The following is a 16,243-nucleotide window of genomic DNA, read 5'->3' as shown; positions in this document are numbered from 1 at the left end:
CCAACACATGGTTCGGAAAGTCACCGATGCCACCTTAGATCTGAAGCCATGTGCATGGGAACTATGTGATACAGGCCCCTTTGTACATATATTAGCAAATGAGGTCTTGGAACATTATCCAGGGGCCTTATGATATGTTCACTGGACTTCACCTCGCAGACTGCCATTGGCTCAGTGGGTTTGTGCATTAGCATTGTCTGAAACGGATTAGGCTCCCATTACGGAGAAGTTATTTTACTGGCTGAAACATGCCTTCTAGGCAAAGAATGTGGCCATGGATTCATTTTATTAGGAGTATACTGCATCAACCAATGGAAAACAGATTTATCACAGCCATTCGAATCACAGGCTACGACAGTGCTTGTGTTTAAGACCCAATATCAACTACAGAAGCACCAGGGCCAGCCTCTTCACAACTCTTCCGAGGCCTTTGTACAGAGTCCCAGCATCAATGTGTAGCTTTTACAGTGTGGGGATACCCTCTGGTCTGTACAATATATAACAATGTAATAAATAAAACAAACAAATAGTTGGAAGGAGTAGGACAATAAAACTTTTTGCAAAAGTTCTTAATTGAGACAACCTTCAATCTCAGATGAAAACGTGTACACTAGTGAAAGGGAGCATTGGCCTCCAATGCACCCCATACAGGTTACAGACCAAGGGACTGAAAGAGTACAGGGAAATCAGCAGCCGGAGTGCTTGAACCCCACAAATTAAGCAGCGGTAGAAAAAGGCACACATTAGGGCAGAAGCATGGTCATAAAGAAAACAGATAAAGCAGTCGAAAATAGGTTGAAGAACAATCCTCGGGAAAGGAGCTGTCAAAGCAAAGAAAGCCAAAGGATGAACACAATCACAGTATTCTTCTGCCCGAACCCCAAGAGGTATGGTTGCATTTCGACTTCTTTTTTTATTTAAGAGGATGTAAATTGTCACAGGTGGCTATTGTAATAATAAGTTGATGAAATCAGTGAAAGGTTCAAAGAAATAACAGGTGCATGAGCATCAGAAAGCCGGATGTGTAAAAGTAGTAAAAATGAAGTTCAAGAGGTGAAAGGGGAGCCAATGAGAAGAGAAGAATGAAGAGCAAACATCTACTGACGGGGAGGGACGGAGTCCGCACTGAAGCCTTTGAGGGCTACAAAGCTAAGAATTAAGCAAGCAAATGGACAATTGCTCTGAAGGAAGGAGCGCAGTCACCGAATGAAACCAGGCCAGCTCTTTGAGGAGTGTTACATTGTAGCAGTTGCCGTTGGATAAGTGGGAGGTGACCAGTTCAGATCATGAGGATTTTAGTATTTTGTAAATGTAGATTCTCACTTACAGGCAGTATTGGAGGAGGGTTACTTGGAAAGGGGGTGCATATTGTCTGTGTGTTTACAAACGCAGAATCTAGGTTGAAGACGGGTGTGACTTTGGGGAAAAAAGGCTGGTAGGAAATGGGTGCACAAATGCAGACTAATTTGTATACGGAGTGGCGGGTGAAAGTCTCACCTGAAGGCGGGATGGGGGAAGGGATGATGGGTCATGTAGGCAGGATGATAGTATGCGGCAGCAGTTGCTTGGTCCAGGCTGAGCTGAGGCATGGATGGCATCCGTAGATCCTCTGCTGTAGGATAGGGTCGGAAGCTGCGTAGGTACTCCTCGGTAATGGCATTCGGAGGGACCATATGGTGCACAGGACGCTGGAGGCTGCTGGAGGCAAAAATACTCATCAATAACACTCATTAGTGGCACAGCACATAGGAGATGCAACACTAAGCTGTAGGTCACCGCCTGCAGCCCCATGCAGCTTCTTAGGACTGGGCAGGTGATGACTGCAACCACACAAAGTAAATGACATCTTAATGCTTTTCCCCGGCCTGCATCCCATCATCCCAAGAACAAATGAGTGCTCTTTGGCACGTCACAGTCCCCAACGTACACAATCCATCGCCTGCTCAGTAACCCACCAGGTCTCCTGTGTTCACCTCCCACCTTTCTCCACGGGTAACACTTCTACTCATCTGCCAACTTTTCCCTCACCGGAACGGTCTCCCTCAAACGCCCAAACTCAGTCCCCTTCTCCAGGCCACATGTTCATGGTCTCTTCTCCCAACTTCCTGTTCATGCTCCTAACTTGGCACTCTGATGCTCCCTCCAGCTCGACACCCTGGTTAGTCCCTCTTCAACATTTCCAACGTCCTCCATTCATGCTCATGTACAACTAAGATTCCCTGCTCCTTACCTCAATTCTCTTGCCTTCAATGTATATTCTTTCTCCCCTTCTCTGACCTCATACCAGTCACCACCCTCCATGCAAGACCTCTGTAACATACATATTCACAGACTTCCACTTAATTCCACCCTTCACCGACTCGATCTATGCTATGCTTGGACTTCTCGCCCCCCCCTCAACAAGCCAGATGATGCACCAGTGCCCACCCTAGCAGCCTTTTGCCCTGTTCATGCTCATCATTTGCCCCTTCATGATCTTCCCTTTCCCTTAACCTGAACATCCTGCTCTTCCAGTCCCCTTCACCTCATCAGCACCACACTCAGCACAACAGCTGTCGGCAAGCTTTGGATGTTCCTCTGCGGAACGCGCCTTCCAGATGCCAGCGCTAGCTGAAGCCAACCTGCTCAGAGGTTATTACACGAGAATCCCTCCGGGCCCTGAAGAGAGCGTGAATCTCGTCCTGACATAAAAGTCGGAAATTAAGCAAGAGGCTGCTGCAACAAAAGCTTCCTTAAATAGAAGTCAGGCATTTTGCAACACCTGAGCAACATTCATAGAAGGCAATTTTCATTTTACAGATGGCTTTATCTGCACCAAGGAACATGTATCAGGCTTTGGAAAAGGTCTTATGAGAACAGCCTGCTTAGGTCACCATGCTCTAATTTTTTTTCTATGGCATGACAGTGAGATGCAGGCCCGTGGCAGTAAAACATGCTTTAGGACCGGTGGACTCCAGTATCTGATATATATATATATATATATATATATATATATATATATATATATATATATATATAAAATAATGCACAAGACTAACTTTTATCAAGCACAGATATAAATTTCGAATTATGTATGTACAGTGTACACTGATGTAAAGAAGGAACCTTGGTTAAAGATTACCCCTTTACGGTTTTTTTTTTTTAACCTTAACTCCACTACCTGATTATTCCTCTCAATTTAGATTTTATTGTGATGTCCGAAATGTATTGAACTGAATCTAAGCTACATCACAAGTCCTAACTGCAGAAGATGAATTTAGGTTTTGATATGGTCCTGAGGAAGGAGGTACTAAAGAAATTATAATCCACTGAAATGTGCAACCATTTTCTGCTGTATGGTCCACAGTCAATGTTGCGGAAAAGATGACCAGCTTATAATTTCCCTGACTGGGGGCTATGTGATTTTTGGACCATCTGGTTTCTGGGTTTTATGGAGGTGTGATTGGCTTGGATGTATGAGAGTAGCTAGTGTGGGGCTTGTGTGGAAGAAACATTTGAATAATGTAAAGAATATATATTTCTATAATGAAATGTTAAAATGTATCAATACCTTTGTACAAACAATAGTGGGGAAAAAATGAAAAAAAAATATTCTTTTGTAACATTGGTGTCTTATAGTATGGCTCAATGATAGATTAATTCTCTAGAACTGGAATACAGGTTGAGCAGGAGCTTGTGATACGTTTATACGACCTAACTCTGTGAAAATGCTGACAGGGTACAGGAAAATGAGCTAGATGCCTTCCATAACCAATATATCAGACAAAGGCCCATAGGTGACCACTAGCAATTCGTTTTTGACCTTTATCCCCCAAGCGGTCCCCACTTCCTCGCAGAGACTGGCACTGACAACAGCCATCCTTTGCAACTCTCTGTGAGAAATACAGTGAATACTCCAAGTACAGCAGCAGTAGCAAGAAAGAAAAATACCCAGAACCTCAAAAGATATCAGACCAGAGCACATATCCTCCCGCTAAAAGTGAAAGGGGCTACAAAAGCACCAACATTACTGAAAATACATGTAGCTTTAGAGCCCGTTTTAAGGGTAAAAGAGACTAGTAGCGAGAAAGAAAACATTCTAAGGATCACACACAGGAAGAAGGGTCCGAGTTGCTAAAACAATTAACTTTTTTTTCAAAATTAGATAATTCGTTTACTGGACAAAGGAAATGCAGATCCACTTGTTCTACCTTGACTTACAAAGAACATGTCCTACAAAGTGCACAAGATAAAGAGTTGAGCTGTTTAAAATGGAAATATGTTGTGGAATGGATCAGTTATTGTTAAAGAGAAAGCAGTATGAGAGTAAACATTAACGTCAGAGCTTCGGGATAGCAGTAGACGAGGCATGCAACAGAGAAACATGAAGTCCAGAGGCATGCCACACTTTCAAGAAAATCACTGGGTCAATTCAGTTTATTGTTATATTTATCTCATCTGAATGTCCTCAAACTCTAACCTCCACCCTTGTGGACAAAGGTTGGGCTACAAATTATTCTGGGACCCCTCTAGGGTTTGTAATTGATCTACAGGCAGGATTTACAAATAGATTTAGAGGGAAAACAAAGAAGGCTTCTGTATGGTTTAAGATATACTTCAGATTTAATCTACAATAATTAATGAAGAACTGCATTGGAGATAGTAGATGGCGGACTTGTTACAACACAGATTTATTTAGAGATGTCAACAACAGAGGTGGTGAAGAATCCAATCCAATTCAAAAACACAAAGCAAATGAAAAAAAGAGCTGAATCAATTCCTGGCAGCCTTCTTGGTGTGGAGAAAAACTTACTTTAAGGGTGTGAAGCGGGAGTCCTGCACTACGCTACTTGGCGGGATTCCAAAGGAGTACGGGGAAGCCAGCAGGTGTGCGGGAACCGACGATCCTCCCGCCTTGTCCTGTGGGAGCGGCTGCTCAGCAAGCAATCGGTCCCTGCTGCTACTGCTGCCACTGCCTCTGGGTCCATGGTCAGGCTGCAATAACAGTAAGAAAAACGCATTTAGTGAACAACACAGAAATAGCCCACAGCCAAGACGGAGTCCAAAGACTAGTATGATGATCTTAACAGATTGAAACTTCAATTTTTAGCTAGGAACAACAATGATGGCACTTTTACTAAGAAACTTACATGCTGAGAGAAACAACACCATTAACGAAAAGCAAGGGAGAAACAATCCGCTACAGTACTTTAGGATGTTATTACCTTGTTAATACAGTTTTGCAACATATCTCTGGTTGTACAAAAACTGGAAAATATTCAAATTTTAATGTTGTCCTCGCACACCAAGGAAAGACTGCAGCCCTGGTAATTCCACATTTTAAGTTCATTGCATTTAGTGCTGGCCAGTCTTTACCAGGGTCTCTCTTGCTTCATCACTATTTATGATCAAATGATGACCTCCAGCAAGCCATCTCCAATGTATTGGGGATAGAAATAGCACAAAAAATGGTTCACACAAAGTTTGTCTATCAGAATACCACGCAACACAAAAGAACCTGGCAACAGACCAGGAAGCACGTTGAGGAAACGGTCAATGTTCATCCTGGTCACACTGAAATCATTCTTTGGGTCAAGCACGTTGGTGGAGCCACACTGACAGCTCTGGTGTTAGTACGTGTCACCTATACCAGCCTGTGCCTCTATCAATGACAAAAAAATGCCAGTGCCACGAAGCTTGAGCTAGTGACAAGAATGACTGCAGCACAAGTATGGGATTGCATCAGGACTTAATAAGTACTGCAAGGGAAAGGGATTCATGCACTCGGGGCACTTGTAAGGATTATGACACGAGGTAAGTATAGCACGAAGGTAAAGGTGTATGGAAAGAAACAGATGGCCTTGCTTTTCAACCATGTATTGATGGTGGGTCAATTCTCATCTTCTACAGTCAGGCATGGACAGATAACATTTCATCAATGAGGTGTAGAGATCAAGGCTTGTAGCTCGTGAACAAGAGCACTTTCCAAATAGAATATCTACAGTGTGGCGCGGGTTTCAGACCACCCTGCTATGGTTTAATGGCTCCCAGGGCCAGAGACTACACAATATGCACACACAAAGTGAAGTTCACGCAAGTAATTTTTAATTTATGGGTTTCTTGGGAGGATGGAGGTGGGGGGGGCAAATGAGCATGTGATGGTTGCTCTGCCTATTAAATAAAGGAAACAAAGAAAGAGATTATTTAGGAGGTGTTGTACTGGGCCAGATAGTTCATCTTGTGGCAACTTCAGAGCACCTGTTGATAGAATCTGCGTATGTTTAATGCCCCATCCAATACATTGATCCTCAGGGAGCATGGACAAGATGGGAGACTACGTTAATTCCCCTGACAGAAAGATTATCAGAGTTGTGGGAACTGTTGAATAAGACTGTAGTCTACTAGGGCCTCTCACCTGACAAGAGTGGTTTGTAGGTCTTTCCCAAACGTCAGGCATTTTGCTCGACATCATAAAGTTGGTTTCAGTTCATTACAAAGGCATAGCCCAAGGTTTTGGCAAAGTCGGGCAGCGTTCTTGGGTCTGAGGTTAGTCGAGGGAACTAGTGGGAGGACAGATTTTGCAGGTATAATGGGAACTGTTACCAGACGGCCTTGTGAGTGGTCGACAACTACTTAAGCTGCACTCTGGTGTATTTTTAATTAAAGGCAGGGCGTGACACGGTCATGCTTTGAAATTCAAACATACTTAAGTCGCCCACTTCTAGATTCTTTGCTATGTATGAACCAATGCATGACTGATAAGCCTACAAAAAGATATTGCAGTACTCTATCTTTCATAGAGCCTGGTTCTATTTACCATTAGATGACAAAATTCTTAGTAGCCAAAGCTTTTCTTTTTTCCACTGAGTTATTTAAGGAATGAAGGACATCCGTGTCAAATAAGACTCCTGAAAGTCAATTTGTTTCATGTGTTGGAGTTCTGGCTAAGCACAGTAAAGGAAGATATGCAGACGACCGGATTGTGCTGGTGTTAGGGTCTTTTGTTTCATTTTTTTAACAATGAATAGCTTAGTTTTGCACCATTCAAACACCGCAAACAGTCAGTCATCCAAAGGACTACCTGCTTGAGGTGCGTACTGAGGTTACTTTACTGCCAGAATCCCTCTTCAGCCAGAGGAAGATCTAGGTATCAATGGTGAATATCCGGGATAAAGTGCGGTGGAGATGAATGATTTGGCCAAGTAGGTGCATGAAAACTGGAGCAATAGCACCGATGACAGGAGCCCTGAGACTCCACACACAAATCTCTGTCCCAGCCGGTTCAGCTGGGCCGATCTTAGACGAAAGAGCAGACAGAGTTCAGTATTGTGCCCGACACTAGTGTCCAATACTGCAGATGGCTTAACTGCTTGACCACAGGGGCGCCTGCACACTCCAGTGTTTGTACAAACATTAAATAACCACTGAAGGGCCACTTCTCTTAAAATCAGTAGCTCGTGCATAAGAGGTACATATAAGCAGTAAAGGTGCACTAGGTCCCCCTTTTCATGACAGATACATTCCTCCAGGGCAGTCCGGGCATTAATAGAATGAAAGATCAAGGCTTCTGGGCAATTCTCTGCTAGGTCCTTGCAGCGGTTTGCTAACAAGGACTCTACCTCTTTGAAGTCTAAAGCCTGTCTTGATAGCAGGTTTGTCTTATATTTGTGTGGTCCATTCGTTACATCTCTTTCCACAATTTTCTGTAGGTAGGTACGTCAGAAATATGGTCTGGTGCCGGAGAGGCCCTCGTGATCTGCTGTAGGTTTCTTTAGCTGTGGAGGGATTGCTGCCTGCTTCAGTCGGGAAGATACAGATCCCGGAAGCAAGGAGGCATTAGATTGGTAAAATAAAAGGCGAGGCGCCTTGTGATCCAGCGTGCTTCAGGTTTTGACTGTTTTAGATGCTCCCAGTACTCGGTACAAGTTCTTAAAAAGCACTGCATGGAGTGGAACAGAAGAAAGGTATAGAAATGATATCTGTTGCCCCAACCAGGTCCTACAGCCACCACTGAAAGGCTCTTCTCACCAGCCACCTTCAGCCAGGATCCACACGGACAAACATGTAATAATGCACATATCTGCACCCCGCCAAGATCGGCATCGAGAACATGGAATATCAAGTGGTAGACATGTTGCTCCTCATACTTTCGATGCAGAATATTTGATCTGCTCCGTTTAACACGGGCTTCGTCTGGCGCAGATCCAACCAGCGCTGAGAAGATCTCAGAGGTACCTTTAAAAGGCTTATAAAAGCCATTCTAATGGATTTGTGAGAGCGGTGGGAGCCGGTGCCTCTCAGCGGTACCCTGGATGTGTGGCGAGGCAGAAAGGCAGTTCAGAGACGTCAAAAGAAGTCAAAATCCGAGTTCAAGCTTCGCTCGCGCACACCTCTCACCGCGCCTTTGTTTGCTCCTTCTTCCCCCCTGGTGCGTCTTTTTGACTTGTGTGGCTCCTTGTAAGAGGAACCGTTTTTCACCCCACGTGGCCTGGATGGCAGCATTTATCGTTTCCGGCAAAAACTGTTGAGGGGGTGGGGGGCAGGGGGAGAGAATGGCGCAGAGGACGGGTGGGTGGACAAAACACATGTATGAACAGCGGTAAGGAACGCGAACAAACGAGCAAGCGCGTGCACAAACCGGCAGGGGCGCACCCAGGTGTGCCCCGTCTAGTAACAAAGGCCTGCACTCAGCACTGCCCGGGCAAGAACTCGCCCCTCTGCTTCCGTCCAACGGAGGCATAGACACATATATAAACAAAATAATAATTAAAAAAACAGGAAATCCCATCTCGCCTTTTCGCAACCTCCTGCAACCACATACACACACGCCCCCTAAAAACAGACCCTCCCCCCTTAAGCACCACTTTGCAACTGGCCCGAAAATTTTCTATCCGTAAAGGGCACAATTATTTGTAATTAACTACGTGTACGTATTCCTGGTGACACACCCACTGTGTTGGCACAGTTGCACATTGGGTCTTGGATATCAGAGGGCTGCTCAGACGTGGGACACCTAACCCCAGATGCCCTTTTCTGAACGACAGGTCAATATATTTATCTGCGGCATTGCTACACCGGGTTCTGCCGCACTGCATCGTGTTTGCGTCGACTGTGCTTTAAAGCCTGCGTGAGGTGCACAGTGGTGGCTGCAGGCCGTGCTGCATGGCTTCACTTAATTACGGTGTATATCTGTGAGCACTGCAGGGCCCGGACGAGTTTAATGAAGGGCTATCCATCTTCCTATCCCCTAGCCAGAGCGTCACCCTAAATATACAGCAGCCAGGCGGGGTCCGTGACCCCACTCGACCCCCTCCCCCCTTGCATAGCCTCAGTAAAGCTGGGTCCCTCGCATCCCCCCACCCCTCCGGCTTGTGTCTGCTCAGCACTGTTGCCACAAACACGCACAAGCTTCCCTTGCACAGTTCATCTATTAACAAGCTACATCACCCATAATTAATTGACAAAGACGGCTTAATTGACAAAGATGGCCTCCTCGGTTAGAGATGGTAATGAGAAGAAACAGCTGTTCCCTCGCTCCTCCTGAAGCCGAGGGCCCCACACCTCTACACCCTGGCGCCTGACCCCCTGACCTCAGCCCAGAGCCCACAGGCGGCCCCTCTGACCTTCCCCAGAAGGTTTTTCTTGTGATAATGATTGAAATGTACAGGGGAGGGCACCGACAGACATCACCAAGGTTGGGGTGGGAGGGAGGCGGCAGATGATGTATGCCTTTGTCTTTCACCTCCAGGGGCTGAGGGTCCTATGCAAGGGCAGAGTAAGATATACAGGGAGTGCAGAATTATTAGGCAAATGAGTATTTTGACCACATCATCCTCTTTATGCATGTTGTCTTACTCCAAGCTGTATAGGCTCGAAAGCCTACTACCAATTAAGCATATTAGGTGATGTGCATCTCTGTAATGAGAAGGGGTGTGGTCTAATGACATCAACACCCTATATCAGGTGTGCATAATTATTAGGCAACTTCCTTTCCTTTGGCAAAATGGGTCAAAAGAAGGACTTGACAGGCTCAGAAAAGTCAAAAATAGTGAGATATCTTGCAGAGGGATGCAGCACTCTTAAAATTGCAAAGCTTCTGAAGCGTGATCATTGAACAATCAAGCGTTTCATTCAAAATAGTCAACAGGGTCGCAAGAAGCGTGTGGAAAAACCAAGGCGCAAAATAACTGCCCATGAACTGAGAAAAGTCAAGCGTGCAGCTGCCACGATGCCACTTGCCACCAGTTTGGCCATATTTCAGAGCTGCAACATCACTGGAGTGCCCAAAAGCACAAGGTGTGCAATACTCAGAGACATGGCCAAAGTAAGAAAGGCTGAAAGACGACCACCACTGAACAAGACACACAAGCTGAAACGTCAAGACTGGGCCAAGAAATATCTCAAGACTGATTTTTCTAAGGTTTTATGGACTGATGAAATGAGAGTGAGTCTTGATGGGCCAGATGGATGGGCCCGTGGCTGGATTGGTAAAGGGCAGAGAGCTCCAGTCCGACTCAGACGCCAGCAAGGTGGAGGTGGAGTACTGGTTTGGGCTGGTATCATCAAAGATGAGCTTGTGGGGCCTTTTCGGGTTGAGGATGGAGTCAAGCTCAACTCCCAGTCCTACTGCCAGTTCCTGGAAGACACCTTCTTCAAGCAGTGGTACAGGAAGAAGTTTGCATCCTTCAAGAAAAACATGATTTTCATGCAGGACAATGCTCCATCACACGCGTCCAAGTACTCCACAGCGTGGCTGGCAAGAAAGGGTATAAAAGAAGGAAATCTAATGACATGGCCTCCTTGTTCACCTGATCTGAACCCCATTGAAAACCTGTGGTCCATCATCAAATGTGAGATTTACAAGGAGGGAAAACAGTACACCTCTCTGAACAGTGTCTGGGAGGCTGTGGTTGCTGCTGCACGCAATGTTGATGGTGAACAGATCAAAACACTGACAGAATCCATGGATGGCAGGCTTTTGAGTGTCCTTGCAAAGAAAGGTGGCTATATTGGTCACTGATTTGTTTTTGTTTTGTTTTTGAATGTCAGAAATGTATATTTGTGAATGTTGAGATGTTATATTGGTTTCACTGGTAATAATAAATAATTGAAATGGGTATATATTTTTTTTTGTTAAGTTGCCTAATAATTATGCACAGTGATAGTCACCTGCACACACAGATATCCCCCTAACATAGCTAAAACTAAAAACAAACTAAAAACTACTTCCAAAAATATTCAGCTTTGATATTAATGAGTTTTTTGGGTTCATTGAGAACATGGTTGTTGTTCAATAATAAAATTAATCCTCAAAAATACAACTTGCCTAATAATTCTGCACTCCCTGTATTCTCGGCATAAAAATGAGATCTGTAAACATCCTGCAAAGAGAGGGCTCGCACATCTATTTTTTACCTTTCTGAGGGGGTCCAAATAGAGCTACATATGTACCAGGGGTTGCCAAAATGCAAAACTTGAAGCAATCTCATTGCAACTTGAACTACAAGGACCATAATGCATTTGGGCTATTGTAGAGCCATTATTAATCAATATGAAATTGTGCTGTAGTGTGAATGAAAAGGATCATAATGTAATGGACTAATAGTAGGCGAAGAAGAGCTACTCGAAGAAAACGACATCGAAGTTATTTAAGCTAGTTTGAGGGAATACCACCACATGTATTTTTAACCTGTAACCAGTTTTTGACCTTTATGCTGCAGTCTCTGTCCCCCGCTGCTGGGCAAGGGTACCTTAAATCCCAGGTTGTTTAGGTCAAGCAATCCTTATCTCTAGATGGGTTGATAAATGGTTGGTGATAGAGAAGTTACTTGGACCATGGCAGTTGCTCTACCAGTGGATGATCACCTAGTGTCCATCCCATAGGAAATCAGAGAAAAAAAAGAACATGTCTTGCAATGAGTCCAGGGTGGAATCTTTTATGCATGAAACAGCTGGGAGGATGGGTGCATGCACATGTACAATCCATTTTACAGGCACTGTACTGTTTGTCAGACTATCCTTTACAATGGCTGTTCCCTCACCATTTTTTGTGTTCAGTATTTTAAAGTGAGCGTTTTCCAGATGTTATAATGCAGAAACATAGGTACAGTGTCCTTCCGGACAAAATACCTCACTGCCAAAAAAAATAAAGACTCAGAAGACTAAATGTACACTGGTCCTCCCAAAAAATAAAAATAAAAGACACGACCCGCTGTAGAATGGGAATAACCAGGTGAGTGGTAGGCCTGGGTGGAACGGGCAGAGTTACATAAAAACTCCGGAAGAGACCGTGGAGTTCCGCGAGCGGGCAGAATCGGGCACGTTGCACTGCTCCCGCTGACTTTTACCGCCACGAGCTTTTTCCACGATGTAAAGTCAGCATGGACAGCACTACGTGGAGTGCCAGAAGGCGCTGCTTCTTTTTGCTGCTTGAGTAGATTTTCTATTTGCATGGTAGCTTTCTTAAGTCAAACTGATGTGACCGCCCACTTTGAGAAACATCGCCGGGAAGCATTCTATTGCGGAAAATCGTGCTGGGTACGCAAATTCTCACTCAATGTTGGCGAGCCGAGCAAGAAAAAACTCCAGCACGTGGCAGTGGAATTTCCAACCCACCACTAGTGATTACCAATGACCTGCCTCCGATAGTCTGTTTCCTGCTTCCAACAACTGTCCCTTTGAACAACAAATTCAGCCAGAACGCAGGCAGTTATTTTTCTCCCTTTATTTATCTCCCCCCTTAAATAACAGGATTACTCGTGTGCTGGAGTCAATGAGATGTAACTAATGGGCCATACATCATCTGCAAATCTAGTTACAACCTCTTTAGAGCAATCCCCTTTGGCATGAAGAGTTTCATTAGCTGCTGAGCAGGTAAATGTAGACCCGCGGTGTGGTGGAAATGCTTTGGAGGTATTAGGAAGTGAAAGCCTTTAAAGCTGCAGGTGTTGCTTAACATGCAGCAGTAACAAGCAGAGGCACCCAGGACAGCCTTCACCTGAAGCATTTTACACAACTGAAGAATAACTGAGAGCAACACTCTGTAGTTTAAGTCTCTTTTCACAGAGTGAAGACCAAATGACTTACTTTTAACTATCATTCTGTAGTTTCTGTAACTCTGATAAATTCCCAAGCTGAATATACAATGCTGTCCACAGGTAGATCTTACTGAGAGAAAACAGAAATTCATGGGTGGAATGTGCGAATTAATTTTTTAAGTACTGGTAATTATCTGACCAGGGTGGACCTCAGAGATTTCAGGCAATACCCTATTAGGCTACTCCTGCCATTCAACAAAGTGAATACATACCTCAAAAATTACGTTTCAATTTAAATGGGTATTAGAAATCCTGCAGGCTCCTCTAAATTTTTGATGTTTCTATGTCTGGGAACAGAAAAAAATATGGTAAAAGATGTAATTGAAAAAAAAAATGGTTCGGGAGGAGTACTTGCACTTAAGGAAGGTACACAAGCTCTAGAACATGGGTACCCACAAAAATGTTTCCAGCAGCCACAATTCTGGTCTGTGCTGTGACCGAGGGCCACATTGATGCCAACAGGTTGGCAGTCGGGAATAGGGGAAGGGGTGGCATTCAAGGGGTGTGTTGGAGGTAAGATGGGTTTAGGGGAAGCAAAGCATATAAATCTAGTGTCTGAATTGCACAATGTGATACCAAATAACCTGGGATTAATCCCAGCTTCTCCACTTTACCAAACTGTGTGATCCTAGGCAATTGTTTTATTTCACATTTCCTCCTTTTTGTTCATTATCACATGAAAGAGGACCTCAAAATACAGGCCTTCAGAATGCACGTGGTACAAAACTTAAAAGTGATGCGTTTAAAATGGTGTTCCTAAAGTTAAGTGGTGTAGGGCAAACTAGTTACATACTTTCTTTAACTTTAGTTACCCTGTAAATAAACACTAGACTGTTTATTTAACTTTTTTTTTAATGTTAGTGCTGTGTCCAGTAAACAGCAGCCAGTGCTGCTGTTGACCAAGGGGCCACATGTAAAGATCAGAAGGGCCACATGTGGTCCCCGGGCCATACTTTGAGTGTCACTGCTCTAGAACTAGTGTTACATGTAAGTAACTTTCTTCGTCATTTAAGTGGTGTAGGGCAAACTAGTTACATCCTTTCTTTAACTTTAGTTACCCTGTAAATAAACACTAAACTGTTTATTTAACTTGTTTTTTAATGTTAGTGCTGTGTCCAGTAAACAGCAGCCAGTGCTGCTGTTGACCAAGGGGCCACATGTAAAGATCAGAAGGGCCACATGTGGTCCCCGGGCCATACTTTGAGTGTCACTGCTCTAGAACTAGTGTTACATGTAAGTAACTTTCTTCGTCATTTACTAATCTTCTTTGTTATTATAAAAGTGAAAGACTGGACTAAAAATTATTTGAAGATCATGAGAAGGATGACTTTAAAGAATTATAGGATCCACGTGAAAATGTATGAATGACTAGCTGGAAAGAGTATTTTTAACAAACCGTTAAATAGGCTTCCAAATGGTGCCCCCAAGTTTATACTGGCCCCTGTGGCCACTGATGCGTTTTTAAGTTTCAAAATCTCCCTCGGGATTCAGAAAAGTTCAGCAGTGAAGGTCTGTCAACAAACTTGAAAAAACATAAATGATTGAAAACACTACAAAAATCACAAGGAGGGACATATTTGAGTACTATCCTAACCTGAATATGGGAGGAAACATCACATCAGAAGTACACCAAGCGCACTCTATGCGCAAATCTCTGCCATCCAAAACCCTAATCCACACCCTCACAGTGCTTCTTCTTGGAGGGAAGATCAGCCTGGGCAGCTTCAAGTGCTGAAAATACAAACTACTTATCCTTCCTCACAGACTCTCTGCCTTTCCAGGAACCACAATGAAGAGCCGAGTTTCAGATTTAGAAGCTCTTTACTGATGGACTGTAATGTCAGACAATGCCTCAGTGTAGCTAAACCTAAGTCAAGGAAAGGTGGCGCTTAAATCCATTTATAATTATGCTGTTCATTCATACCACAGCTTCAGCCACCATTTCCCTCTGCTTTCTGTCACCAAGCTCTCCCAGCACTGTGCCATGGACAACCTGTTTACCCTCTGATTTTGAATTGCCAACAGCTGGGCTTTAGGTTGAGCATGCCAGTGCTTTTTCGACCTGTTGTAAGTATTCTGTGGGCTTTTAACCATGCCATCCCTTTCACTTGTTCGTGGGCGTGCCTTTAAAAAAATCCCTTGATGTCATTGGTAAATGCTTTACGTTTGTCCCACCTTGGGGCTGTTTTGTTACTGCCTTGCAGACTGGCCCTGTTACATGGATTACTGCACGAGTGCCAATATAATTCAGCATGGGCGCGCTTTTTTAAAAAATTTTCTTTGTCTCTCCCCTTCGTGCTCCACGGCAGTCATGACGCTCACATCGCAGAGCTGCACAAACTCGATCGGCGGAATTGAAGCACTGGTCACATTGTTCACACTGTTACCTAATCAGAGTCATTTCTTTTGGCTCTCCCCTTCACGCTCCATAGCTTTCACAAAAACACTTGCAATTGATAAATACTTTACATTAAAAAAATTAAAAAAAACACAGAAATCCTCAAAGCGGCTCTCCTGACTCAGCAGGAGAGCCAATACTACAATATTCACGGCACTCGGGAAACTCGTCTCAATGCTTTGCATGCCATTACTTTTAGAAAACATTGGGGCCCATAAACTCAGCCTGCGGTGGTCCTAGGACAATGGGAACACCACCACCAAAAGAGCTCTTTCTCTCTACATTAGTTCATGACTAAGAGCTCTTTCTCTCTACATTATTTCTGGGTCCCCACACTAGGTTAGTGGTGACCCCAAAATAATAACCCCTCCCACCATTGTGTCTTCTAAGCTCTCTCATGGCTGGAACTTTTATTTTACAGCTAGGAGTGGTCTGTGTTTTAAGGGCCTTGTTTGTACTGTCATTGCAGTAGGCCTGTAAGCTCGGAAAATGTGTAAGGCACTACGCCCTCTAGGGTCTAAATATATGGTTACACTGCATTACTTTCTGCCATTTTCTTTTCATGTGGTTATGCCCTCAAGGAGCTAACTGTATGGTTAAATGACCATGTTTCTTACTAATGCTATTTTCATTGTGGTGTCCTCTAGGGGCTATTCTAAGCATTACACTCAACATAGTACAATATTCGCAGCACAGAAACTCGCCACACAATGCTTTGCAGGGCATTACTTCCACAAAACATTTTTGATCTCAACTCAACATGTGGTGG

General features: G+C 44.1%; 1 protein-coding gene across 12 annotated transcripts in view; it reads right to left on the bottom strand.

Annotated features, from left to right (window-relative positions):
- Positions 1 to 16,243, bottom strand: part of GSE1 (Gse1 coiled-coil protein) — a 931,659-nt gene that overhangs the window by 32,849 nt on the left and 882,567 nt on the right. For 6 of the 12 annotated variants that reach the window (XM_069217784.1, XM_069217788.1, XM_069217795.1 and 3 more), the window contains 2 exons: positions 4,793 to 4,974; positions 1,498 to 1,698 (listed from right to left, as the gene is read on the bottom strand). In XM_069217784.1, coding sequence (XP_069073885.1) covers positions 1,498 to 1,698; positions 4,793 to 4,974 — 383 coding nt within the window. The remainder of the gene's footprint in view (positions 1 to 1,497; positions 1,699 to 4,792; positions 4,975 to 16,243) is intronic. The other 6 variants (XM_069217785.1, XM_069217796.1, XM_069217789.1 and 3 more) reach the window with 1 other exon arrangement.

Source organism: Pleurodeles waltl, chromosome 12 (assembly GCF_031143425.1).
Source record: "Pleurodeles waltl isolate 20211129_DDA chromosome 12, aPleWal1.hap1.20221129, whole genome shotgun sequence".
NCBI classification, from domain to species: Eukaryota; Metazoa; Chordata; class Amphibia; order Caudata; family Salamandridae; genus Pleurodeles; species Pleurodeles waltl.
This window is presented reverse-complemented; position numbering and strand designations above follow the sequence as displayed.